Source organism: Brassica napus, chromosome A7 (genome assembly GCF_020379485.1).
Source record: "Brassica napus cultivar Da-Ae chromosome A7, Da-Ae, whole genome shotgun sequence".
NCBI classification, from domain to species: domain Eukaryota; kingdom Viridiplantae; phylum Streptophyta; class Magnoliopsida; order Brassicales; family Brassicaceae; genus Brassica; species Brassica napus.
Window position 1 is genome coordinate 27,726,646 of NC_063440.1, and position 25,501 is coordinate 27,752,146.

Here is a 25,501-nt window from a genome sequence, read left to right on the forward strand (position 1 = left end):
TTAGAAACTATAAATTATTTCATATTTGACAATGTCGATATAAACACACAAATTTTTTTATATCACTATTGCCAAATATCAAATAATTTAATATTTCAAAGTTATAATAAGTTGTAAGTAGTGCTGAAAATTATTAACTTAAGATGTATAAATTAATTTTATAATATATTAAAATTTATAAATTAGCTTTAAAGGCTTATAAATCCTAAAACAATGTATAAATTGATAATAAATAATTTAATAACATTTAATGACTTTTAGTGATAAAACCCCTCAACTAAAGATGAATCATAAAAAAAAACCTCAACTAAAAATCCAATGAAATAAAGGGTTTTTAGTAATTAAACCCCTCAACTAAAGATGAATCGTAAAAAAAACCCTCAACTAAAAATCCTGTGAAATAAACCCTCAACTTTAGTTCCGTTAACATATGTTACCCTCCGTTTAAAAAACCGTGACGGAGGGTGACATATGTTAACGGTTTATAAGTTGAGGGTTTATTTCACTGGATTTTTAGTTGAGGGTTTTTTTCACGATTCATCTTTAGTTGAGGGGTTTTATCACTAAAAGTCATTAAATATTATTAAATTATTTATTATCATTTATACATTGTTTTAAGATTTATAAGCTTTTAAAACTAATTTATAAATTTTAATACATTAATATATTTGTATATTAATTTATACATCTTAAATTAATAATTTTTAACACTACTTACAACTTATTATAACTTTGAAATATTAAATTATTTGATATTTGGAAATAGTGATATAAAAAAATTTGTGTGTTTATATCGTCATTGTCAAATATGAAATAATTGAAAGTTTCTAAGTTATATTAAGTCTTAAGTAGTGTCGAGATAATTCATCCATGAAGTCAATCTTTCTATTTAGAGTATGACGCACTTTTTCTTTTTTTCATGATTTCTGTCATCCGGTTCATACTTCTCCCCCCTCCAAAATAATGCATGATTATTTTTATTATCATTGATTTCTGAATAACTACATTATATTTTTATTTTCTTGATCAATAATATATTTGAAACATAAAGTAATACAATAAATCAAGAACAATATAGGAAAATAGGAAAGTATGAGTCTGATGACGAAAATTATGAAAATAAGAAAAAGTACGTCATACTCCAAATAGAAAGATTGACTTCATGGATGAATTATCCTCAACACTACTTAAGATTTAATATAACTTAGAAACTTTCAATTATTTGATATTTGAAAATGACGATATAAACCCACAATTTTTTTTATATCACTATTGCCAAATATCAAATAATTTAATATTTTGAAGTTATAATAAGTTGTAAATCGTGTTGAAAATTATTAATTTAAAATGTATAAATTAATTTTATAATAGATTAATGTATTAATAATATACATTAGTTTTAAAGGCTTACAAATCAATCTAAAACAATGTATAAATGAATAATAAATAACTTAAAAACCCTTTAATGACTTTTAGTGATAAAACCCCTCAACTATTTTTGAATCGTAAAAAAAACCCTCAACTAAGTTTTCAACATTATAAACCCTCAACTTATAAACCGTTAACATATGTCACCCTCCGTCACGGTTTTTTAAACGGAGGGTAACATATGTTAACGGAACTAAAGTTGAGGGTTTATTTCACAGGATTTTTAGTTGAGGGTTTTTTTTACGATTCATCTTTAGTTGAGGGGTTTAATTACTAAAAACCCTGAAATAAACCCTCAACTTATAAACCGTTAACATATGTCACCCTTCGTCACGGTTTTTTAGACGGAGGGTAACATATGTTAACGGAACTAAAGTTGAAGGTTTATTTCACAAGATTTTTAGTTGAGGGTTTTTTTTACGATTCATCTTGAGTTGAGGGGTTTAATTACTAAAAACCCATAAAAAAATTAAATCAAAAGCTTTTAAAAGGAATAAACTAGAAAAAAGTTTATAAATCAACTAGAAAGCTAAATGCTCTCTCTCCCGCTTTCTCTCTCTCCCGCTTTCTCTCCCTCCCGCTTTCTCTCCCTCCCCCTCTCTCTCTCCCTCCCGCTTTCTCTCTCTCCCGCTTTCTCTCTCTCCCCCTCCCCCTCCCCCTATACCGCTATCTCTCTCTCTATCGCTCTCTCTCTCTCTATCCCGCTCTCTCTCTCTCTCTATCCCGCTATCTCTCTCCCCCCTTCTATCTCTCTCCCCCCTCTATCTCTATCCGCCCCCCTCTATCTCTCCTCCTGCTCTCTCTCTCCTCCAGCTCTCTCTCCTCTTCGCTCTCTTTCCTCCATCTCTCCCTCCCGCGCGCGCTCTCCCCCGCCCCGCCCTCTCCGTTCCCCCTCGCGCGAGTCTAGTCTCCCCTCGGGCGCCCCCCGCCCCGCGCGCGCTCTCTCCACCGCGCCGGGCCCCCACGCACTGCGCTCTCCACTCCCCCCCACGAGCGCAGCTCTTCCCCTGCACTCGCTCTTCCCCTGCGATCTTCCCCTGCGCGATCTTCCCCTGCGCTCATCCCCTGAGAGCGAGCGCGCGGGGGAGAGCGCTCTCTCCTCCCGCGCGCTCTCCTCTCTCCTCCCGCGCGCTCTCCTCTCTCCTCCCGCGCGCTCTGCGCTCTCCTCCCGTGCGCGCTCTCCTCCCGCGGGCGCTCTCCTCCCGCGGGCACTCTCCTCCCGCGCGCGCTCTCCTCCCGCGCGCGCTCTCCTCCCGCGCGCTCTCTCCTCCCGCGCGCTCTCTCCTTCCCGCGCGCTCTCTCCTCCCGCGCGCTCTCTCCTTCCCGCGCGCTCTCTCCTTCCCGCGCGCGCTCTCCTCCCGCGGGCGCTCTCCTCCCGCGGGCGCTCTCCTCCCGCCGGCGCTCTCCTCCCGCGCGCTCTCCTCCCGCGCGCTCTCCTCCCGCGGGCGCTCTCCTCCCGCCGGCGCTCTCCTCCCGCCGGCGCTCTCCTCCCGCGCGCTCTCCTCCCGCGCGCTCTCCTCCCGCGCGCTCTCCTCCCGCGCGCTCTCCTCCCGCGCGCGCTCTCCTCCCGCGCGCTCTCTCCCTCCCGCGCGCTCTCTCTCCTTCCCGCGCGCTCTCTCCTTCCCGCGCGCTCTCTCCTTCCCGCGGGCGCTCTCCTCCCGCGGGCGCTCTCCTCCCGCGGGCGCTCTCCTCCCGCGGGCGCTCTCCTCCCGCGGGCGCTCTCCTCTCCTCCCGCCGGCGCTCTCCTCCCGCGCGCTCTCTCCTTCCCGCGCGCTCTCTCCTTCCCGCGCGCTCTCTCCTTCCCGCGCGCGCTCTCCTCCCGCGGGCGCTCTCCTCCCGCGGGCGCTCTCCTCCCGCCGGCGCTCTCCTCCCGCGGGCGCTCTCCTCCCGCGCACTCTCCTCCCGCGCGCTCTCTCCTTCCCGCGCGCTCTCTCCTTCCCGCGCGCGCTCTCCTTCCTGCGCGCGCTCTCCTCTCCCGCGCGCTCCTGTCCCGCCCGCGCGCCTCTTCCCGCGCGCGCTCTCCTGTCCCGCGCGCGCTCTCTTCCCGCGCCCGCTCTCTTCCCGCACGCGCTCTCTTCCCGCGCGCGCTCTCTTCCCGCGCGCGCTCTCCTCCCGCTCTCCTCCCGCGCGCTCTCCCCGGCGCGCTCCCCCCCGCGCGCTCTCCCCCGCGCGCTCTCCCCCACCGCGCGCTCTCTGCCGCCGCACGCTCTCCCTCTCCCCCGCCGCGCTCTCTCCCGCGCGCTCTCCGCCGCCCGCCGCGCGCTCTCCCCCCACGCGCTCTCCCCCGCGCGCGCGGGGCCCACGCACTCTCTCTCTCTCTCCCGTTCCCTCACTCTCTCTCGCACTCCCTCACTCTCTCTCTCTCCCACTCCCTCACTCTCTCTCTTTACATACATACATTATACATACACACACATACATACACATACATACATACAAAAGTTTGAAAAAAAATAGAGAAATTTGGTAAAAGCTTCATCGTTCTTTCGGCAAAAGAAGAAGTGTATGATCGCCAACTTCTTGTTGTCTCTGGCAGCAAGCTCTATTACCTGAACCACAGATCTTAGAAAATTAGACAGTGAATTTCGCTAAACAAAAAATCAGATCTGAATCGAGAGACTTTACTTTTCAGCAGCGCGAGGTACTCGAGTGATTCTCCCGACGGGTCGGAACTGGAGAACCGGCTTTGATCGATTTCGAAACCGGTTTGGTCTCTGGGCGGTGGCTTTTTCTTCCGGTGGTTTCTCCATTGCAGAGAAATGGGATTGAAAGATTTACAGAGAGCTTTAGTGGAAGAAAGGTTGGAGATCTGTATTCTGACAGTATCGGTCTTCTTCTTCTTCAGTGTTTTTTTTTGTAGGCGTTGATAAGACATCAATATAATTGGAGAAGAAGAAAGGAGGAGGAATAATGGTTTGAGTTTGGTTTTGTTGTCTGATTATAGTGTGTTTGAGTTTGGTTTTGTTGTCTGATTAAAAAGTGTTTTTGTGTCTTGGTATGTTGCATATTTATAGAGAAGCTATCGCGGTACCGTAACGGCTATATTTCTCTCAAGTTTTGAGTCTGTTTCGATCGCCACAAAACGCGTGCACTCTCTCCTAACGGTAATAATTTTGGAATCGAACCGGTCTTGCAACCAACTAAACCAGTCTTGCAAGTTCTTCTCGAACTTGATCTAAAGACAGATCTTTGCTTCTTGTTTTTCCAGTTCTAGACAATTTGCGGGGTTGAACATGAAGCAAACACATTATGTAATAATAATGCAGCATACTCGGTTATGTGGAGTTTCAAATGTATACATTTCACGTAAAAGTAAACAGCTTCTTTAATTCTCTTTTTTTGCTCAAAGTAGTTTACAAGACTAAAAAAGAAAACAAGTGAACAAGAATCCTCCAACAGCTTCTATTTACAGAGAAAGTTTGCTACTCAGATCTTTGCATTCACTTTGCTGTGTGAATTCTATTTTGTCTATTCTTGTACCCTTTGGTAATAAGCTCATACATCATCAAGTGGATGTCCTTCGCCACTGTTTCTTGCTTTTCATCTGGCTTAACTTGAAAGGGCTCCAGCTTTTCCTGCGTTTTGAGGTCTCGCAAAACAGACCAGAAGCAAGTGCTTGTTGAAGCCACAGCTCGAACTCTTCTTCGTCCTCATCCATCATCTCAACGTCTAGATCCCATGGGAACCTACTCGAGTTTGATCTTTGTGTAGTCTTCTCTAACCCAACCATGTTCACATGAAAGCTTGGCCTATGCGTGTTTGGTCTACACGCCATTCCCTGTTTATTAACAATAACCAAAAAACATGTTCATATAATCTCAATCATCTTTCACAGTGAGATAAAAGAGAACAGACCTGACATATGGCCCATTCTGAGACGTCAAAGATCTTGCTCTCCGCACAAACAAAAGCGCGTGGTATCTCAATCTTCAAGGACATGAATAACAAAGTGTTTGAGTTAAGGAGATAATCAAAACAAGATTCATCATTACAAAAGGAAGAAACAAAAGCTAACCTTATGTGCTCTCTCAAAGGGTAATGTTCCTTTGAGTTCGACCCAGCCATCTCCATCTTTGGCTTGATGATATTGACCACAATCCTACATTTTTTAAACAAATTAAATTATCTGAAAAGAGAGCATTTAAATAACAAAAAGAATGTTTTTTGAAGAGTTGGTTTTGATTTAAATCACCTGGCACCATCTTGCCTTTGCTTTAGTCCTACTGGTGCATACCCATATATGTGAATTACCACATTTTGTGCAATGTATCCTCCTCGACTCTTCTGCTCTATAACCAGCACCACTCTGCAAATTAAAAAAAAAAAGAAAAGTCTGACAAACACACACCAAAAGATACTACAGAGAAGCTTAAAGGAAAGTAACTAAACCTGATGTGAAGAAGCATGAGATGTCTGACAAACACTCCTGGTCCTAGACTCTTCTTTTCTTAATTGCTCATCGTAATCTCTCTTCTTTACAATATCAGAAAGAACCTGAGAAACAAAACAAAAAGAAAGTTCAAGCCTTATGTAACATACAAGAACATAATAAACATCACAACTACAATCCTACCTCGTAAGCACATTGAAGTTTCTTGAATGATTCACTCGCCAAAGGACTTCCCATATTCTTATCAGGATGAACCAACATTGCCTAGAAACAAAACCAACATACTCTCATTAACCTTCACATAAACTGCATTAAAGAATTGGAAACAAGGGACCAAACCTTCTTTCTATACTCTTTCTTAAGCACAGCATCATCTATCTTCTTATGCCTAGAAAACCCCAACGCTTCATAATGATTCAAACTCTTTAGTATCCTCTTCATTTCATCAGCTGATGAACTTGTATCCACTTTAACCATCTTAACACTAGTAATCTCCCTCACGGTGTTAACAACAGTTGTAGTAGGAGCAGTTGGTTCAGCAGATGACTTATTCTCGTGAACCTTTTTCTCAGTTTTCTCTTCTTCTTCTTCTTCTTCTACAGGAACAGATGGATACTCAAATTCCCCTGGATAGTCTTCTTCTATAATCGTTTCTTCAGACTTCTTTGGTTCCTCAGGTTGTGGCTTTTCGCTTAGATTGTCACACCATTGAAGAAGACAGTTTAATACATCGTTTGACAAGAATGCAAGATTCATTGAGAGCAGAACACCAAGCCATCCGAGTCTGACTTTTACACAGTACATTGCATATCCAGCCGCTATTAGAACCACCAGACGGGCGTGGTTTAAGGAGAATAAATAGCCTGAAATAAAAAAGAAACTAGAGAAATTAATATCATGTAAAATAGTATAGATCATGAATACTATCAAGACTCATTAACCAATAACATTAAAGACAACACAGCAAAACTAATCTAAATTGGTCAATGTTCAAGAACTCGCTAGGCAGTGATTAGGCGTTTTATAGAAGATTATATTGTTAAAGCCGGGCGCCTAGACCGATTTTTAGAACGTCTAGTCTGATTTTCAAAAAATCGGTTTGAGACGTCGCCTAGACCGATTTTTAGAACACTAACTGGTTGTGTTCTGTAACAGTAAAAGAGCATTAAAAATAGAAAACTTGCCTCCAACTATGAACAATGTGCCGGTGATCCAAAAGTTTGCATACATCCATAAAATCAAAATACCAAACAGTCCGACAATAAAGAGCCCAGGAGTGCAACCCAAGTTCACAACAACAGCTGCAGCAGCTCCCTGCATAATAGTCAATTCAAAATAATATATCAAACACAACCAAATCTACAATCTAATGTAGGAAGCTTCAAATAAAAATCTTGAAACATAAGTTCTAATATCAAAAAAACTTCAGAACCAGTTTGGTAAGTAAACACACAATCCTGTTCAGAGATCTAAAAATCCAGAAAGAAAGGAGTTAAGAGTGTAAAGACAGTACCATGCTGAGGAGAACATAGAGCAAGCAAGACAAGGAAGTCAAGCTAAGGAAGCAACTCCACATGATCAAAAGCAAAGCAGCTGAGCCCAACTTAGCACTGCAACGGAAACCCCTCAAAATACAATCTTTCCAGTAAACAATTCCCAGGCGGAGCAGCCCTAACAGCTTCCCACATCCACTACACACCAATGGCCAGTGACGCTCCACAAGCTCCCCTACCTTCTCCCCAAAACGCCGCACCGCAGAACAAGCATTCGAACACATGTGTTTCTGAGACTGCATCCAGTTCCAACCTTGTTTAACCAACCCAATATCCTCCATCTCTCAAAACAGCCCAGAAGCCAATCACTTTTAATCCCTAGGGCCTAAGCTCACAAAGGCATTAACTTTAGGATTGATTGCTGTGAGAACAGAACCAAGGGGACTCACACTCAACTAGCTTCTCCGACATGGGCTTGACAGAGAAGATTAAACACACAGTACGGTCTCAGGCTTATTCGTTCAACGCCAGATCCCTTCACATGCAAGTTTCCCCCCTCCAAACACAAAGACAAAAGGCAAAGACAAAACTAAAAATGGAATATTTCCCTTTCCTCTTTTAGAGCAAGACTTAGTCTTTGCTTCATTCAAAGACATTCCCTAAACTACCCATCAAGGTCCCACTTTTGAGAAATCGGATCCAGGAAACTCTCACCAAGCATAGTAATTTTCCGGTGAATAAGTAGCTTCGCCGGAGAATCACCACCGCCGACAACACGAGAGAGAGAGAGAGATAAACAAAAGTAAGAAGCTTTAGTTAAAGTTAGATTGGGAGGGGGGGGTAGCACTGCACTGGTAAGATTAAAGCTTCCAGAAACGCTAAAAGAGCTCGTGAAGAAAGAAAGAAAAAAAAAAGCGAAAAAACAAAACTTTAAAAGTTTCAAAAAGTTCTGAGAGAGAGAGAGAGATGATGACGACAAAGTTTAGCGTATATAGAGAGAGAAGAAGGCGGAGAGGTTAAAGTCGTTAATTAGTCTTAGCGTATTGATTAGCCTTAGTTAGTGTTAAATGAACATACTTACTGAAGTAGTACAATGTTGTGGGTCCCACTTTACTTACAAGAGTGTGAAATCTCCTGCGGCTGTTCTTACTATATATACGGTACAGCTACGTTGACTCCGGTTTAAATCCTGTAAAATGTTGAATACCAAAATCATGAATCTAACCGAACCGAATCTTATCTCTGTATATACGTTTCATCCATCAGATTGTAACTCTAAAGTAGTGCAATCCACTGTTCATTGCTTTGATATCGAGATAACCCTTTACATAATGTTTTGAATTATTTTTTTAGTTCGGTTTAGATCTATTGATCTATAGAAAAACAGCTTATCCAATAATTGCTTATTTAGTTATTCTATTGGCAATTTGGCATTATATGATGTCCGTAAAATTATTATTGTGGAATTAGGTTCAGTTTGTGTTTTTAGAGCATGTGTGTTTCTTCGTTCCATTGACATTATTTAGTTAAGCATGTTCTATTATATCTGTATCCATAGTACCGTGTGCTTATATTATTGGGATTATGTGAATAGAACAAATATTCCAAATTCTTCCATCCATATGCAACAAATATATTTAGCTGTATTAAAGTGAGTTTATCTAAGAAAAGAATTTGTTATCCGCAAAGTGTGTAATTATTTTCATAAGAAGAGTTCAATGTTCCTTGACTTATAACTACTGATATAGTCTTTAGAACACAAATCATTGATTTGTTTGGGTCCACATCCAATGGAAGCAGTCTCGATGGGGAAGAAATGTTTTATTTAAGCTGTGGTGGGTGCATTTTAGATTTAAATATATGAAATTTATTAATTGTAGTTTTGTATTGTTGTTTCACTTCACGACTTAGACGTGTAGCTAACATATATGGATGGATCAACCAAGAGTTATTAACTTAAACGACTTTGATTTGTATTAATATCTTAAAGTAATACTGTAGTTGATAGTATTCTAATGACTTGAGTAGAAGAGTATGCCGAGAAGAAGACAAACGAATACTAATCGTGGTCTTCTAAAGAATACTCTACTAAAACACACTGACCAGATCCTTGTGTACAATCATATACTTCTTCTACATGCGGATATATATATATATATGATAAATATGATTAGAACTTGTGTTGCTGTTAGGACTCTTATAATATTCAGACAAGGGTCAAGTTTGTTGATGTTTCCAGTTACGGAGAAGCCATGGTTGAAGGAGCATTATACATTTACGATTTTTATTTTTTCTATGATTTTATTAATCATCAAAGATAAACAAACAAATCATCTACTTGTGTTGTTTGTCAACGGCAACTAGAAACGTGGTAGCCAGACGTAGCTGGAAGCTGTCATTATACAAACTTGCGGTTCGTTGTGACTTGTGTGCATCAACAAAGGAAATACATTACAAATCTCGGACAAACTCGTAGGGGTAACTAGGGTCGGTCTAAATTTCAAGAGTTACAGATAATTTAGTAAGAATTTTTATAAAATATATATTTTATAAATATGGGTCACTATCTATTTTCTTTTATTTTTAAAATTGGGGACTACATATCATTATTTCAGTTGATTTTGTTCAAAACCGACTATGAGTATAATCAAGCGGTGGTAGTTTAGTAGTAAAAAAAACTTTGACAAAAATTTTGTTAACTTTTAATTCGTATTACAAACTAAGTTGTAATTTGCTTAGTCAGATGGAATTGAATACCATGTTTTAAATTTCAGAGTGGAGCTAAGAGTACTTCCAATAGAAGGTTTTAATTTTTAGAATTTTTGCATGAAGTTTTTCCCAAAAAAATGGTTTCCACACTTACATATACTTATATAATATATACATATACACATAAATATTTAGAATTGCAATGGATAGGACTCCCATCAGAGATGGTCTAATCGTCCGTATTCACTCCCAAGAGGTTATTTGTGTTAGGTCTTCTAGGTCCAACACCCACAATTGCAACAAAAAGACTAGTAGGGTTTGTATAAGTAAATTAAATTGTAAAGGATCTAAATTGAAAATAAAAACAGTGACAATCCGACGTGTCAAAACTTATGGAGACCATCGACGAATCACTTTCACCAGTTGAAGATAACGTTAGTGAAGTAAGATATCCAGACCATAGCCACACAACAAACGCCACGTGTTATAACAGAAATCACTTATCGCATCTCCTCTCATATTAGATGACCACACACAACATGCACTAGTGCTAGAGACAGAGAGAGAGAGAGAGAGAGAAGAAATGGCTGCTTCAGTGATGCTTTCATCGGTTACGTTGAAACCTGCGGGTTTCACGGTGGAGAAGATGTCGGTGAGAGGATTGCCGTCGCTCACAAGAGCTCCTTCTTCCTTCAAAATCGTCGCTAGTGGCGTTAAGAAGATCAAGACCGACAAGCCTTTTGGTCCGTATAATATGAACACCAGACTCTTACCTTGGTATACAAGCTACTGTTAATTAAAACTATAGCTTATTCTGTTATATCGATTTTTGCTTGTAGGTGTTAACGGCAGCATGGACTTGAGGGATGGCCTCGACGCCTCCGGCAGAAAGGGCAAGGTTATATATATACATAAAAACCGATGTAGTTTAACGTTACGGTTACAAGTTTTATTTTTCTTAACCGGTGCCGTTTTGATCTTAGGGATATGGTGTTTACAAATTCGTTGACAAGTACGGAGCTAACGTGGATGGATACAGGTGAATGATTATAACACTTTTCATATTTTATATAAGAACCATAGGATATGTTGTTGACAACATGGTGATTGTGGTTGGCAGTCCTATCTACAACGAGGACGAGTGGTCAGCAAGTGGTGATGTGTACAAGGGAGGAGTCACCGGATTAGCAATCTGGGCGGTGACACTCGCCGGAATTCTCGCCGGAGGAGCTCTTCTTGTGTACAACACAAGTGCTTTGGCTCAGTAAATCTATAAGATATGTGTGTAACTCATGTTTTGTGTTATTGTTCTCTTAATGTTGTTGAAAACTCATAACATACTTTGAATCTATAAGAATTCTAGCTAGTGTTTGTATACATATTCATCTATAGGTGCACAAGAACTTGAATACAACATTATATTAAGCCATCTCGCGCGCCATTATCTGGCGGGTGCACTATCAAATTTTCTACATCAACACCTAATGATTTAGAAGAAGCTGGATCAAAGACTTACTCTGCATCAACAAGCATTGCATTGCCTCCAAGCTTCTGCATCGTCAGAAAGATACGTTTCAGCAACATACGCAGATAATATAAATAACAGATAATCAACTGATCGTAGTAGTTGCAACTGCACCAAGTGCTAGCAGCCTAGCATGGTCTTGCCATTACTTCCTGGTCCATATATCTGCAGTATCAAGTTCCAAATCAATCATCATTTTTTTTGTTACAAATGAAAATACTACATTTTTCTCAGCAAGTGCACACCTTGATACCTTGACTACCCAACCCTTGGACGGGCCTCCACCTGATAAAATGGGCCTTGTTCTTGGTCAACCAAGGCTTTCATAATCCCATCTCCTGCACTTTCTTGAATCATAACTTTTAATAACAGTGCAACTCAAAAAGTCCATCATCTTTCTTCTAAGCTACTCCATCTTTCCTCACTCTCAAATCTACGTTCACAACAAATAGTCAATACCATTTTTTGTGTGGCAAGCTTAAAGTTAATTCTGCTATTAAACAACTAGAACGATACAATAATGGTGTCACAGATGAAAAAGCTATAGGCTGTAGCTAGCAAGGTAATTCTTATCAAAAGACTATGAGAAGTCACATGTTTTTCTTAGATATTTTGACAATCTTGCAGTTAATATATGCGATATAAATGACTCTCTGCTGCGATCATTTCTAGATTTAGACTAAAGATACATATACAAGAAGAGGTAAGAATAATTTTATTAGCTATTCACTATTTCACAGCTGGAAGATTCTTTCAATCGAGGGTGTAAATCCAGTCAACAAACAACATTACAATGCACGTTGATAAGGTGAATTCAATATGGCATTCAAATTGGCTACACTAAAAGTAGAAATCATTGAATCGACATGAACTGTGACTCAGAAAGTGATGAGACAAACTATGTACCTTCATGTTATTCCCTTTAAAATTCATGTAGTTAAGATAGTGTCATGTGCAAATGGGTTTATAACTTAACTGCAAACAAAAAGGACAGTGATACAACCCCATGATTAGTCTATAGTCCATCCTGAAATGGACACAACACCAGATCAAGAGAGACACACACACATTGCACCATCATTGTGTTTAAGTAAACACAAATAACTCGCAAAAACAGTAATTAAAGACCAAATCATAGAGATATCTCAAAACGTGAAACCATTTTCCTTTAACCAAGGCAATTAGTAACATCTAACATCTAATGGCTAGCTGTCAAAATGATTTTATACAGATTCGTATTTTGAGCGCAGTTGTTATTATTTTCTTTTTATTGATAAATAAATCAGAAACACCCCTTATATCACGTGATCTTCTACATCAATGATTTCATGCTTTTCTCAACCTTTATTACGTAATTCATAATATAAACTTTTTGGAAATTTCAGTTCATATAAAGAGAAAAAAAAGATACTACTAATACTTTTACTTTCCATTATTATTAAATAAACTATAGACAATCAAGGTAATCAAAAAGCTGTATTATTAAACTCTATCCTAATCCGTGTATTTAGCCGTTAAGAGGTTCCGCCACTGGCTCCCCTCCAACAACTGAAATACCGAAACTACCCTTAAAGAGTCCGGTGAGATGCACGCGCCACCAGGCTCATTTATTTACTCGCAACGCTCCAAACTGTAGCCAAAAAAACCTCTCTCTATCTGACTTCTCTCTCTCTACTTTAGATCTGTAACTGCTTTTGATTCTCCGGCGACGACGGCGATACTTGCATGAGCGACGGCGATGGCTTCAGCTTGCGTTAACAACAATGTCACAGTCTCTCAGGATTTCTCCGCTTACGGCTGTTTCAACCCGCGAGCTTCTCCTTCCTCCTCCTCCTTCAGCCGCGAAGACGTTTCCGCCGCACCGGAGAAGCAGATTCCACCGGAAGACGGCGATTTCGAGTTTCGCCTCGAGGATCCGGTCGGGATGCTCCCGGCGGACGAGCTTTTCTCCAAAGGGAAGCTCGTGACGAAGCAAAAGACGACGGAGAAGGTAGTAGAGACCGGGGAGAAATGCAGGAAGACGGAAGGTGAGATTGAGCTCTCCGGCGCCTCCGACGGCGGTTTGTTTTCGCCCAAGGCGCCACGGTGTTCGAGTAGGTGGAGAGAGTTGTTAGGACTCAAACGATTCTCTCAAAACAGCAAAACGGCCGCAACGGCGTCGTTTCATTCCAATCCGAGTAGATCGTCCACGTCATCATTAAAACAGTTTCTACACCGAAGCTCCAAAACGACGTCGGATGCTTCACTCCCTCTCCTCAAGGACTGCTCAGACTCCGAATCTCACTCCATCTCCTCTTCCCGCATGTCCCTCTCCTCCTCCTCCTCAGGCCACGACCACGACGACATCCCTAGACTCTCCCTCGACGCAGAGAGACCTAACCATAACCATAACATAACCGGGAACCCCTTCGCTCCCTCTCGCAGCCAAAACGCAAACAATCCACCGAGGATGAGGCTTGTGACGTCACGCGAGAGAGTGGGCCGAAGCCCAATACGGCCCAATGACTCAGCGATGAGCAGAGGAGTCTCCGTGGACAGTCCGAGGCTCAACTCCTCGGGGAAAATCGTGTTCCAGAGCCTCGAGCGGAGCTCGAGCTCCCCGAGCAGCTTCAACGGAGGGACGAGCGGGTACAGACACAGAGGTATGGAGAGATCCTACAGCGCGAACGTGAGGGTGACTCCTGTCCTAAACGTCCCCGTCTGTTCGATCAGAGGCGGTTCTGTGATATTCGGACAGTTCTTCTCTTCCTCCACTACGTCATCATCAGCTTCTGCTTCAGCTTCGTCGCAGCATAATAGAACAGGGAGCTTCTCAAGCAACAGAGGTCATCACGGTGGTATCAGTAGAGGTCGTAACTCCACTGATCGAATCTAGTAGTAATCCATGTTCTTTCCCTTGAGGCTGTATACATAGAGAATCGTGCAATTTTTTAGGTTTTTTTTTCTAGGGTTCATCGACGATTAACACTAGTTGCTTGGTTCGGTTTGAGAGAGTGAAGTAAACGCGCTAGAGGGTTGCGTGTGGGTCAATAGGAAAACAGATTCTTTTTTCTTTCTCTCTCTCAGATTGTTGCTCTGTGTGTATTTGCGCTCTCCCCACGTTGGAGCTTATCTAAGCTGTCTCTTTCATGTGATATTTTTTTTATAATTTTTTAATATATTTTGTCGTTTAGTGAGTTTCGGAAATGATGCAGTTTTTTTAAGACTTTTTAATGCGGTTTATTTTATTGTTTGTTGTTGTTATGTTAATCAAGGAAGGTTCGTTTAAGCATTAATGCTTGTGGATCTATATTGATGGTCATTGGTCAAGACAGTGTTTGGAATCACATGGTTAAGTGTCAGGATTTTTTTCTCAAATTTATTATGGTAATGGGGTACGTGAAAGGTACGAAACTGTGGGAAGATTACATAGACAATCAAGTCTAGTAGAAAAAGATAAGATTGGACCAGCAAGAGATTGGTATGTATACAAAGTACAATACCCTAAGCCCTCTATCACCTGTCTCTTTCCTCTGTACTTCGCCTTCCCTCTTTTGTTTCCTTCCTCCCCACTCACAGCAACTAAGGCAGTCAATTTTCAGCTAGGATTTATAGCCTTGAGAAAGAAAAAAAAGTGAATACTACTGCCTTGAAAGTTACATCTACATGATGATGATATATTAACTAGAGTATGCTAAGTTGCAAAAGTGATAAAGTAAGCTAGATTTGTGGGTTAAAGACAAACCTTTTGCAGAGTTCCCGAAATGGGATTAGTTTTGTGAGTTTGTATGGGTTTACCCTCAAAGGAACCAATCAACTTTCTGGTCAGAGGCTCGGTCTTTTTGGGCATTTCATTTACATATTAATATTGAACACCCCCACAACAAGTTCCTCCCATCATTATCATCGATATATACACATCCTTATATAAAGTTTTAACTATGTTAAAGAAAATCATGTTCGTTACAAAACAATATAGTGGTTAACTAGAGGAATATGTGTGACCCAGAGGCCATACACTCCTATAGAATTCAATATCGACCTTGTGGTGTATAGAGTGGGAGAGACACTATTTAATCTAAAAGGCTACGAGATCCAGTTAAATAGGCTTCAACCACGTGACCAGCACAGGAAGGGAAGACACGTGACTCTCTGTTCACACGCAAGTAAATATTTAAGGGGGCTCTATCGATTTTGTCGTCCACCCACGTGACAAGATTTTGTTGACACAAGATATTAGTATTTGTAAAGGCTTTACCCAACAGAAACAAAACCGATATTATAAACAATACAATTAACGGGCCGACATATTCGCTTTGAAATTCTGTTCTTCATGATTGATTGATGGACCAATACAAACAAATATATTACTTTTTTGATTTTATTAGTAAAACAATTAAATAAAATGAGAGTTGTTTTTTCTTTATACAAACTGAAAAAGAACAGATTTGATAAAAGCCCGCTAAAAGAACCAATAGACCATATAAGATAGAAGCCCGTTAAAAGACGAGCAATACCAAAACGCCGTCGTTTCCACAGTTCCCACGCTCACACTCGTGTTTTGGCCATCAAGTAGTGTCCGAAGCTGTTTTGTCTGTGTGACCAACCATAGTGAGATATATCATATTACAATATAAATATATGCTAATTGTATGACTACTACTAACTACCTTGAATGTTGTTGGCAGAGAGCATGTGATCGATGTTATCAATACGCCTTTGTATAGACTTAAGCACCAGATTCATCGACGAGACTCTTTGTTTGACGCTCGAGATCCTCGACGCGTGTTGTACAATGAACGGTAACGGAGCGTTCTCCAGCAACTGATCGAGCTCTGTGTGTTTGTTTTCATCGCATTCAATTAACAAAACCAAAACTAGATTCGATACCAACTTAACCGGATCGATCCGTAAACCAATGTAATTTCAGGAAATTAATTATTAAACCGGATCGATTGGTTTAACACGGTTAAGGAAGAGGTGATTGATTCGTACCTTGGACAAGTCGATCGAGCGAGCCGGAGAGTTTGTCTTGGCTACTGAGAGCATCGAGTGATTTAGAGTCGAATTCTTTAATTACGGACTCTAGCATCGCCGATAACCCTCGAGCCATAGCTTCTCCACCACCACCGCCTCCGACGTGGACATCTGCGGCGGTGGTTAACGACGAGCTAGCCGCATCAGCTGAATCGCGGTGGCTCGATTCAGATAGCTGCTCCATTTTACCGGCGGTCTTAAGAGATACGTTTTGGCATTTAAGAAGTCTTATAAACAAGTTTTGTCCTTCAAATGACGAAATTACCCCTTAAAAGTCAACATATTTATCACACATAAACATTTAGATATCCATTCGGATCGGGTATTTACAATTTTCAGATATTTCAATATAGGAATAGGAATATAAAACATGTTTGAATATTTTTATATTTTGGATTAGATTTAGATATTTTTATTTTGGATTCAGATAATTCAGATTGGATTCGGATATTTAAAATCACTTAAAAAATAAAAGCAAAATTAGCATAAATAGTGAAAAAAACAAAAAAAATCTAAATTAAATAAGACGAAGAACAAGGTATAATCTGATTGGATTCGGATATCCAATATTTTTTAACTCAATATATCCGTTCGAATACTTTTATAGATCAGACCGGGTTCAAGTTCGGTTTTGGGGACAGGTTTTGATTCCGTTTAAGAGTAAAATGCCCTGGCCTAGTATAAACTTTTAGATTTTTTCTGGCTCGCTTAAAAAAAAAACACAACAATGTGTTTCTTGATTCTTATTAATCTCTGCGACTCTGTCCTATTCAAGAACTGAACCTTACATGAACAAACCATCCTCTTAAAACTAACATCATCTCTTAGTCAAAATGATACAAACAGTAAAAGGAAAATGTATATAATCAAGTTTAGCCTCATGATGATCTCTTTCAATCAAAATCTAAATTAAACTGCATCACAATCCTATCTACTGCATTCTGCCCCACAACCTTACGCGACCTCAGCTCCTCAAGAACCTCTCTAGCCAGCTCCAGCTCACCCTCATGAGCTATCCCTTCAACCACTATCACATACGTCGTCTCATTCGGCATCCTCTTCCTCTCAACCATCGTCTCAAACACCTCCAACGCCAAATCCGTCCTCCTTATCTTGCAAAACCCAAGAATCATCGCGTTAAAGTTATCCACCGTGGGCTTACACAACCCACTCTCCTCCATTATCGACAAAACCTCCATCGCTCCACCAAACATCCCTTCGTTACACAGCCCCCTGATCAAAGCCGAGTAGGTATGCGAGTCAGGTTCGAACCCGCACCTAGTCATCTCGCACAAGAGCTGAAACGCAGCGAACGTGTTGCCTTTCCTGCACAGGCTCGTGATCACGCTCTTGTAGAAATCGTGCGTGCAGCATCTCTGCCTCTTGCTCAAACTCTGTATAATGTAAAACGCTTCACGCACCTTGTCGTTGCCACCCTCGCACAACGCTCCTAACGCGTTGTAGGTACCTTCGTTAGGCTTACAGCGTCTGTAAATCATGTCGTCCAGACACTTCACGACGAGATCAACCTTCCCTTCCTTGCACAGACGCGCGATCACAGGGTTATAGCTGGTTGCGGTGACTCCTCTCCCCATCTCGCTCAAAACCTCCATCGCCTGGTCCGTCCTTCCATGAAAAGCCAACGAGTTGATCAAAATGTTGTAAGTAACAACCGAAGGAGACTTATCTCCACCGTCCATCTCAGCTAACAGCTCATTCGCCTCCTCCCACCTCCCATCACAGCACAAACACCTCAAACAGATATTATAACTAACAACATTAGGCTTAAACCCTTTCTCCGGCATCATCTCTCTAAACATCTTCAACGCGTCATCAGTCCTCCCTTCTTTACAAAAGCCAGTCAACAGCACATTGTAACAAACCAGATTAACCTCACCACCCTTGGCAACAATCTCCTCCAGGAGTTTAACAGCTTCATCAGTGCCGCGCTCTTTGTAAGCAGCCTCGAGGAGGAAGGAGTAAGTGAAGGCGTTGGGAGCTAGGCCTCTCTCCATGAGCCTCTCGACGAACTGGAGGCTCTGGCTGAGGCTCCCGAGCATGCAGAGGCCGCGGACAAGAGCGTTGTGAGTGACGGTGTTGGGAGGGAAGCCGTGGTGTTCCATTTTCTCGACGAGCTGCATCGCGTAGCCGACGTTGCCTCGCTTGCAGAGCTGGTTGACGAGGTAGGTGTAGGCGGAGGCGTCGGGGATGACTCCCGAGGTGACCATTAGCTCGATCACGCGGATGGCTTTCTTGAGCCTGTTGGCTTTGCAGAGGTCGTAGAGGAGCTGGGTGGAGTGTGTTACGTTGGGTTTTTGCCCTTTCGTGACGAGGGATTGGAGGTGGGAGAAGTGGCTGTTTAGTCTTGGCTCGTCGCTTCTCGGGTCGTCGGGTTTCCAGCTGGATCCGGTGATGGTAAAGGCGGAGTCTTTGGGGGATAGCGTTATCTGGGTCGAAGCTAAGACTCTGGAGACGCCTTTGTTGACGGAGGGGAAGTGGGGGAAGCCGGTGGGGAGGTGGGAGACGAACCCTACCGGAGATGGGTACGCCGCCATGGATGAGATTGGGTTCAATTGAGTCGACATGGCTTCGATTCGGACAACAGTTCGGAAACGGAGAAGAAGAGAGGTGAAATGAAAGTTTTTGGGTCTTTTTCGCAGAATCCAGAAAATAAAGGGATCATTACGCAAAACCTTTTTTCCTCTGCCTCTGTTGTTATCCACTTGCGCGTGTTCTTTACGCTCTATGTATACACATGAATGCTCTTTGCTTGTGAGAACTGAGAAGGTGATATGAAGAAGGAATAGAATTCATTCCTAAAGCTAGCATAACCCCAAATGTTTTATTTATTAAAACATATAATAAAGAAAAAAGAAAGAGAATTTATCAAAAACATGAAAAAGGTTGCAAAAATGAGAAAAAAATGAGAAAACAAGAAAACCACAATGAGATGACCTAGACGGGAAGACAGAAGACACACAATGACTTGGCTACAAAGTTCTGCAAAAGCTAAAAGACTTAGTTTCTCTGTACAGAGACCAAACTTCACATATAACTCCTCTTTCTCTGCTGCAAAAAATAAAAACTGTTTGAACTGATTCTCTCTAACCTTTCTTGTAACGTTATCTGCATGATCTTATGCTTCATATACAGACACGCGCGAGATATGGTGTCTTGATTCTATACTGCTTGAATCTGGATACTATCAGCTTAGGACTGGCTGCTCTGTTTTCTGGCTTCCGAGCATAGATCGTTTCAAAAACTCCATCAGTAACCTCTTCTGCTGCTCATCAATATGTGGGAAACTCGAACGCAGAAGCTCAATAGGCATTTCGCGGACAATGGCTTGCGCAGCTGCGTCAGATATCTCACCCGCAAACTCTGGAGGCAACTGCGAATTCAAACTCTGCATGATACCGTCGTATTTGCTGATGCAATACCTCATCAGAAGGTTGTAGAACTCGTTGAAGGAAGCACGCCACAGAGCCATGCCCGCGGTGTTGAAGTTATTACCCCGGAGAAGCTCTGAAGCCCTGTCGAGCGTAGATTTCAGCACCGTGGAAGCTCCGTCTCCAACAGGAGTGCCTAAAGGACGGAGCGGTGGCTGCTCGGAAGAGCAGGAGACCGCTGCTAGGCACGCGCTTATGGGTCCCAACTCCATCTTGTGGATGCACGAGTTCACAACGTTTGCGAGCTTGTTTGTGGTTTTGGCGATATCAGGATCGGGTGAGATGGTTCCAAAGAGTGATCTCAAGTGACGGAAAATGCCCATGCAGACTATCCTCATTAGGTCGCTGCCAGGGAAGATAAGCTGAAGATACCTTACGAGTAGCTTCCGACCCTTTGGAAGAGAGATGATCCTTTGGAAGATGAAATCATCCTGGGACCTGCTTTGCCCATTCTTGGCTAGGGGATCAAAGAGCTGCAGCGAAACGGCGAGGCTTTCCAGCAAAGCGTGCCGTTTTTGTTTCAACTGGTTTCCTCCGTCGTGGAGCTGGCTAAACTGTAGGAAACGATCAATGTCATCGACATCGAGGAGGAGGTTAAGACCGTCCTCAATGCACACTCTAGCTGCAAGCATAGGTTCTTCATCAAGGGGCTTATCGGTAGCTTTGTTATCCGAATCACCAGATTTAGCTGAGTTTGGAGGGTCCATTTCAAGAAGGGGCCGAGGCCTGCGGATCGAAGAGAAAGGAACTCTACCAAGAGCATCAACCTGAAGAAACGCATGGGGCTCGTTGTTTGTCCGTGCACGTGGATGGAGCAGGTCCCTCAAATGATTTGGACAGAAATGATGTCTCAGTTTCCCACCTGCAGAATTCTTCGCAAGGCATGCTTGATGGTAGTAGTCATCAACGTAAGGATCATTGCTGTGTGTGGCAGCAAGCTGCGCTCTCAATATATTCTCTAACTCGCCTGCTGACATATATTTGGACCGGTATGGAGGCCATCCGCTATTTCTCCTCTGAACGCCACCATCAAAGCCTTGTTGATGAAAACGCATGTTCTGTCTGTTGCCTTGAGCCGACCCTGGTCTTGCTTCCCTCGGATCAACAAACCCAAGCATTCCATCATAACTTCCAGAGGATGATGATCGAGAAAGATGAGGATTAAATAACTGAGGCTGCATTGGATGTTGTAACCTATTCTGAGATCCCTGCAACTGAGGGGGCATCAAACCGTTTTGATGAGACGGCTGTTGTAGCAACGCGTTATTCATCCATTGAGCCGGAGGGCGGTTATTCAGGGGAAGATCTGGACGAAACTGATGCATGCCAGCCAACTGAGGCTGCACAGTTGAGAACTGAGAAAAGTTTGGCGATCCCATTTGAGCCCCACCAGAATGATATGGTACAACATTTGGGTGTCCTAAACGCTGTTCTGGTGATATGCTGCTTGGAGGAGGGTATGAAACAAAAGATGACTTCGGGACAAGAATAGGATCACTGGGAAACTGTTGTTGATTGTGGTTTTGATGCAGCTGACGTTGTGGTTCGGGATGTTGTGTTGTTCTTTTAGGGTCCAGAGCAGAGAAAGGTTGTCCCGACCAAGCCTTGTCATCTTTAATGGCATCAGAGTCCAGTAACTGCTGGCCATACCAATCTGGTATCTCCGCCCTATAAGTCCAGTCAGGTGCTAAAGAATCTGAGAACCAAGAAGAAACATTGAACTGTTAAACAACAAACCAAAGCCTTGCTTGTAAGGTAGATGGAGAATCATGGAAATGTATTAACTCTGTAGAAAAAAAGAGATAAACTAATAGCATATTAACAAGGAAAATGGAATAACAAAAACCTCACTCTAGATCACAAAGTTAAAAGTAGGATACCGGACACAAATTTGATATATCACAACTATAATCACGTAGATTCAATACATGGAGAAGTAAAGCTCTGATACAAAGTTTTGCAGACAGTAGGATAGAAATATTAAATCAATGTAATGCATATATGAAACTCACTCTGTCTCGGTCGCCTATCAATGACTGGTCCCGTGTTTCTATTGACCTCAGGATCCCTATTCAACTGTAACATAATAGACAAAAAAAATTCAAGATCAAAGGCTTGGTCGAAATTTTGAATATAAAAAAGAAATAGAAGTGTAGGATGCATGTGTATTCAATCATCAAGCGTGTTCAATAAAGCTAGCTAACCTTTGAGAAAGTAGTAGCAAGATCATCAACGTCCGACAGAGGTCTAGAATCTTCAACCTGGAGAGGATAAGGTAAGTCAATCCAGAGTGTATAATAACCAAAGAAAAGTCTCAATCTCTTCCACAATAGGGTGAGACTAACCTCTTCCTTGCCAAATGAAAAGCCTTCCCCTATCCCATTGAGAGACAGAATCTCATCTTCCTCTTCCAATCCACCAAGCTCAACCTCCTCCACAACATCGTTCCCAAAAAACGCATACTGAGATGCATCAAACATTGAATCACCTGCACCACAGAATCTTTCAGTGATTCTTTCTTCCAGATCAGAGAGAATCTAATACTATAATCAGATTGAAAAATAGCAACTAAACAGTCCCTAATCATCGTCTTCGTGGGAGTACAGAGCAATGAAACGAGCAAACTCAAGTTCGAGATACTAATCCACAGTCGAAGAACTAAAATCAAACTAAGATCCAGATTCAATCTACAACAACCAAAAACGAGCTGGAGAAGAAACAAACCTGAAGGATTATCTGCAACTTTATTAAGATCGTCGGTTCCAGGAGCTTGATTAGTATCCATAATCGAATCCCCAATCAAGTCTACAAAACCCTAACTGATTCCTTTTAACTACAGAACGAGGGCGAACTAAGATTGTCAATCACGATTCCCTAATCCTAGCGAGCGAGCTTCTCCTACTGAGAGAATCAATACATATCGGAGAAGAAGAAGCAGCAGAACCCTAGATGATGACAGGATATAGCGACGACGATGCCGACCTTTTTTATTTTATTTATGATTGATTGATCCAAATATTATTAATATATTGTTTTTAATCTCTTTAAAATACCATAAAAATGAAAAAAAAAAACTGATTTATATGTAAGATATAATTTTATAAGAAATCCTATTAAATCCAATCGATAATCTCGAATAATTTGCTAAAATGTAATTTTTTTTCTTTGAATTTAAAATTATTTTTGAATTAATCTACTTTTCATGACTTTTGTGTGTAAATTAAGCCGTCCCGGTTCAATGTTTCGCAGACAAACCAACCTTGTGAGTTTCTCTGTGCTAGCTTTTAAAATATGTTGTATACATATGAGACTCCTTGCTCATGAGTATGGTCCAAGCCAAGATCCTGCTATAAACGTATGGTGTCGTGCTAGATTTTAATAAACGTTTAATTAGCAACTATGACTAATTAAGTAGCCCTGTGTATCGAATTGCCAAGATCTATGTGGATTCTGTTGTTTTAGCTCCTTACATAGAAGTGTTTATCCATTGTAATCGTGCTCTATTAAAGTACACCCTAATTAATCTCTTATTTGCTCTAAACAGGGGAAGAGGAATAGGGTGGTCATTGTCCATTTTTCTTACTCTAGTGCCCCCAAGGCCCCCTAAGTTATGGCTTGTGTGAACCTACAGGCTCCTAGGAGGATATCAAGGAGTAGCATTCCTGGGGAAAACGGCTTATTCATGCCCGAACTAGAGATTGCTGAGAAAATACATACCTCAACTTTTACTGCAAGTCAAAACATACCTACACTAATCAAAAATTTAAAATTCATGCCTGAATTATGGATCAATAAAAAAATACATACCCCAACTCTTATTGCATGCCAAAACATACCTTAACTAATCAAAAATTTGAAATTTATGCCTAGTCTTTAGAAGTCAACGCCAATTTCAATCTATACTATTATTTGCGAAGTAAATTTTCGCAACGGAGTTCTCCCGTTAAAAATTAGAGTAGCTAAAATCTATGTTACCCCTAATAAATTTTTATATATATTCTATTATATAATAAAATGAATTTTATTTGCGAAGTAATTTTTCGCAACAGAGCTCTCACGTTAAAAATTAGATTGGCTAAATTCTATGTTACCCTTAATGAATTTTTAAATAAAATGAATTTTATTTTAAAAATCTTATATATTTTTTAAAAATAATTATGATGATTCTTATATATTATGTTGTTATCTTAAAATAATATTTTACTATTATAAAAGTAAAAAAATTAAAAGAAGTTATTTTTTACAATATTATATTTAAAAAAAAAGATAATTCTTATATATACAAATATATCTTAAAATCACTTCTTAGAAAATATCCTTATACAAATATATTGCTCCATTAATATTTACTTAGATATTATTTTTATCTTAAATTTTAACTTTCAAAATAGTAAAATATTATTTCAAGATAACAACACAATATATAAGAATTATCATATATTTTTAAGAAAATATAATATTGCAAAAATCATGTCTCTTAATTTTTTTTACTTTTACAATAGTAAACTATTATTTTAAGATAACAACACAATATATAAGAATCATCATAATTTTTTAAAAATATATAAGATTTTTAATATAATTTTTTATTATTATATAATAGAATATATATAAAAATTCATTAAGGATAACATAAACTTTAGCCACTCTGTTTTTTAACGTGAGAGCTCCGTTGCTATAAAATTATTTCAAAAATAATAGTATAGATTGAAATTAGCGTTGACTTCTAAAGACTAGGCATAAATTTCAAATTTTTGATTAGTTAAGGTATGTTTTGGCATGCAATAAGAGTTGGGGTATGTATTTTTTTATCAACCCATAGTTCAGGCATGAATTTTAAATTTTTGATTAGTGTAGGTATGTTTCGACTTGCAGTAAAAGTTGAGGTATGTATTCTCTCAGCAACCCCTAGTTCGGGCATGAATAGGCCGTTTTCCCGAGCTAAATCTATTCTACTATCACTACTTCTTTTTATGGTCAGCTAGTTAGTTCACTACGGGGACACATGGGTCTCTATGAAACATTTTCTGGAAGAAGGCCTGGTCAAGTAAAGTGTAGGAACGTTGAGGTTATCCCTATTCATCTGCTATGTGTCTTTGTTTGTTCTAAAAGCATTCAGTGAGACCTTCACATTAGGCCTTGTCTTTTGACTAGATATGCAGTTTGTGTCATGAGCTCTTTGCCTGGTCCTTAGCTAAATATATGTCACAAACTTTTTCCAGTGGCTAACATTGAAACGCATAATAAATCCCGTTGTCATTGTGATCTTGAATCTGCTAGTTCACGCGGTTGTGATCACATACATGATTCAACAAATTGGATCAACATTCCACCCAACTAGAATATCTCTATTAATTGTAGGCTCATGTAGTTATGGATTTGTGTAAGTTTCCTTTAATAACAACACATAACTTGTTGTCTAATCTCTACTTTTGATTCAAACCGATTAACCAATTCTTTATTTGGTGAAAGTGAATCCGTGATCTGACAG

The 25,501-nt window shown here is 40.7% G+C and overlaps 6 protein-coding genes and 2 long non-coding RNA genes across 10 annotated transcripts; 3 read left to right on the forward strand and 5 right to left on the reverse strand.

The window, feature by feature from the left end:
- Positions 1-3,796: 3,796 nt before the first annotated feature.
- On the reverse strand, positions 3,797-4,194 carry LOC125576398. The gene is made up of 2 exons (XR_007314763.1): positions 4,054-4,194; positions 3,797-3,977 (listed from the first exon to the last, which is right to left on the reverse strand). It is a non-coding gene; the product is annotated as an uncharacterized LOC125576398 (long non-coding RNA).
- Positions 4,195-4,205: 11 nt separating this feature from the next.
- On the forward strand, positions 4,206-4,761 carry LOC125576399. Its single transcript, XR_007314764.1, has 2 exons — positions 4,206-4,532; positions 4,637-4,761. It is a non-coding gene; the product is annotated as an uncharacterized LOC125576399 (long non-coding RNA).
- On the reverse strand, positions 4,736-8,103 carry LOC106354760. The gene is made up of 9 exons (XM_013794787.3): positions 7,332-8,103; positions 7,003-7,132; positions 6,158-6,681; positions 6,002-6,082; positions 5,818-5,922; positions 5,621-5,734; positions 5,444-5,527; positions 5,284-5,355; positions 4,736-5,206 (listed from the first exon to the last, which is right to left on the reverse strand). Exons 1-9 carry the CDS (start codon positions 7,650-7,652, stop codon positions 4,934-4,936), a joined length of 1,704 nt encoding a protein of 567 aa, XP_013650241.2. The 5' UTR covers positions 7,653-8,103; the 3' UTR covers positions 4,736-4,933.
- LOC106354761 (photosystem II 10 kDa polypeptide, chloroplastic) lies at positions 8,083-11,397 on the forward strand. Of its 2 annotated transcripts, none has more exons than XM_048736407.1 (5): positions 8,083-8,103; positions 10,579-10,763; positions 10,860-10,918; positions 11,004-11,059; positions 11,141-11,397. In XM_048736407.1, exons 2-5 carry the CDS (start codon positions 10,604-10,606, stop codon positions 11,286-11,288), a joined length of 423 nt encoding a protein of 140 aa, XP_048592364.1. In that variant the 5' UTR covers positions 8,083-8,103; positions 10,579-10,603; the 3' UTR covers positions 11,289-11,397. The 2 variants fall into 2 exon arrangements, with proteins under 2 accessions (XP_048592364.1, XP_013650242.2); XM_013794788.3 differs by lacking the exon at positions 8,083-8,103 and adding an exon at positions 8,263-8,277.
- Positions 11,398-13,047: 1,650 nt separating this feature from the next.
- On the forward strand, positions 13,048-14,752 carry LOC125575635. Its single transcript, XM_048736406.1, has one exon. It carries the CDS (start codon positions 13,284-13,286, stop codon positions 14,418-14,420), a length of 1,137 nt encoding a protein of 378 aa, XP_048592363.1. The 5' UTR covers positions 13,048-13,283; the 3' UTR covers positions 14,421-14,752.
- Positions 14,753-15,877: 1,125 nt separating this feature from the next.
- Positions 15,878-16,805, reverse strand: LOC106354763. Of its 2 annotated transcripts, none has more exons than XM_013794793.3 (3): positions 16,520-16,805; positions 16,195-16,359; positions 15,878-16,109 (listed from the first exon to the last, which is right to left on the reverse strand). In XM_013794793.3, the coding sequence occupies exons 1-3, from the start codon at positions 16,743-16,745 to the stop codon at positions 16,093-16,095; spliced, it is 408 nt and encodes a 135-aa protein (XP_013650247.2). In that variant the 5' UTR covers positions 16,746-16,805; the 3' UTR covers positions 15,878-16,092. The 2 variants fall into 2 exon arrangements, with proteins under 2 accessions (XP_013650247.2, XP_048592365.1); XM_048736408.1 differs by having other exon boundaries at positions 15,878-16,118; positions 16,520-16,776.
- A 464-nt stretch (positions 16,806-17,269) lies between these two features.
- On the reverse strand, positions 17,270-19,368 carry LOC106354765 (pentatricopeptide repeat-containing protein At1g79080, chloroplastic). The gene has a single exon (XM_013794795.3). It carries the CDS (start codon positions 19,144-19,146, stop codon positions 17,455-17,457), a length of 1,692 nt encoding a protein of 563 aa, XP_013650249.1. The 5' UTR covers positions 19,147-19,368; the 3' UTR covers positions 17,270-17,454.
- Positions 19,369-19,389: 21 nt separating this feature from the next.
- LOC125576397 (protein PAT1 homolog) lies at positions 19,390-23,008 on the reverse strand. Its single transcript, XM_048736405.1, has 5 exons — positions 22,735-23,008; positions 22,356-22,498; positions 22,215-22,271; positions 22,023-22,086; positions 19,390-21,706 (listed from the first exon to the last, which is right to left on the reverse strand). The coding sequence occupies exons 1-5, from the start codon at positions 22,793-22,795 to the stop codon at positions 19,767-19,769; spliced, it is 2,265 nt and encodes a 754-aa protein (XP_048592362.1). The 5' UTR covers positions 22,796-23,008; the 3' UTR covers positions 19,390-19,766.
- Positions 23,009-25,501: the final 2,493 nt, after the last annotated feature.

Excerpts from the sequence above, each read along its gene's own strand:
- LOC106354760 (XM_013794787.3), bottom strand. The coding sequence starts at position 7,652 with ATGGAGGATATTGGGTTGGTTAAACAAGGTTGGAACTGGATGCAGTCT. Across the intron at positions 7,133-7,331 it reads TCTATGTTCTCCTCAGCATG|GGAGCTGCTGCAGCTGTTGT; the intron begins GTACTGTCTTTA and ends ACTATTATGCAG. Across the intron at positions 5,923-6,001 it reads AACTTCAATGTGCTTACGAG|GTTCTTTCTGATATTGTAAA; the intron begins GTAGGATTGTAG and ends TTTGTTTCTCAG.
- LOC106354761 (XM_048736407.1), top strand. The coding sequence starts at position 10,604 with ATGGCTGCTTCAGTGATGCTTTCATCGGTTACGTTGAAACCTGCGGGT. Across the intron at positions 10,764-10,859 it reads CAAGACCGACAAGCCTTTTG|GTGTTAACGGCAGCATGGAC; the intron begins GTCCGTATAATA and ends TTTTGCTTGTAG. Across the intron at positions 11,060-11,140 it reads GCTAACGTGGATGGATACAG|TCCTATCTACAACGAGGACG; the intron begins GTGAATGATTAT and ends TGTGGTTGGCAG.
- LOC125575635 (XM_048736406.1), top strand. The coding sequence starts at position 13,284 with ATGGCTTCAGCTTGCGTTAACAACAATGTCACAGTCTCTCAGGATTTC.
- LOC106354763 (XM_048736408.1), bottom strand. The coding sequence starts at position 16,745 with ATGGAGCAGCTATCTGAATCGAGCCACCGCGATTCAGCTGATGCGGCT. Across the intron at positions 16,360-16,519 it reads GCTCGATCGACTTGTCCAAG|AGCTCGATCAGTTGCTGGAG; the intron begins GTACGAATCAAT and ends ACAAACACACAG. Across the intron at positions 16,119-16,194 it reads CTCTGCCAACAACATTCAAG|ACAAAACAGCTTCGGACACT; the intron begins GTAGTTAGTAGT and ends TTGGTCACACAG.
- LOC106354765 (XM_013794795.3), bottom strand. The coding sequence starts at position 19,146 with ATGTCGACTCAATTGAACCCAATCTCATCCATGGCGGCGTACCCATCT.
- LOC125576397 (XM_048736405.1), bottom strand. The coding sequence starts at position 22,795 with ATGGATACTAATCAAGCTCCTGGAACCGACGATCTTAATAAAGTTGCA. Across the intron at positions 22,272-22,355 it reads TTTCATTTGGCAAGGAAGAG|GTTGAAGATTCTAGACCTCT; the intron begins GTTAGTCTCACC and ends TATCCTCTCCAG. Across the intron at positions 21,707-22,022 it reads TGATAGGCGACCGAGACAGA|ATTCTTTAGCACCTGACTGG; the intron begins GTGAGTTTCATA and ends CTTGGTTCTCAG.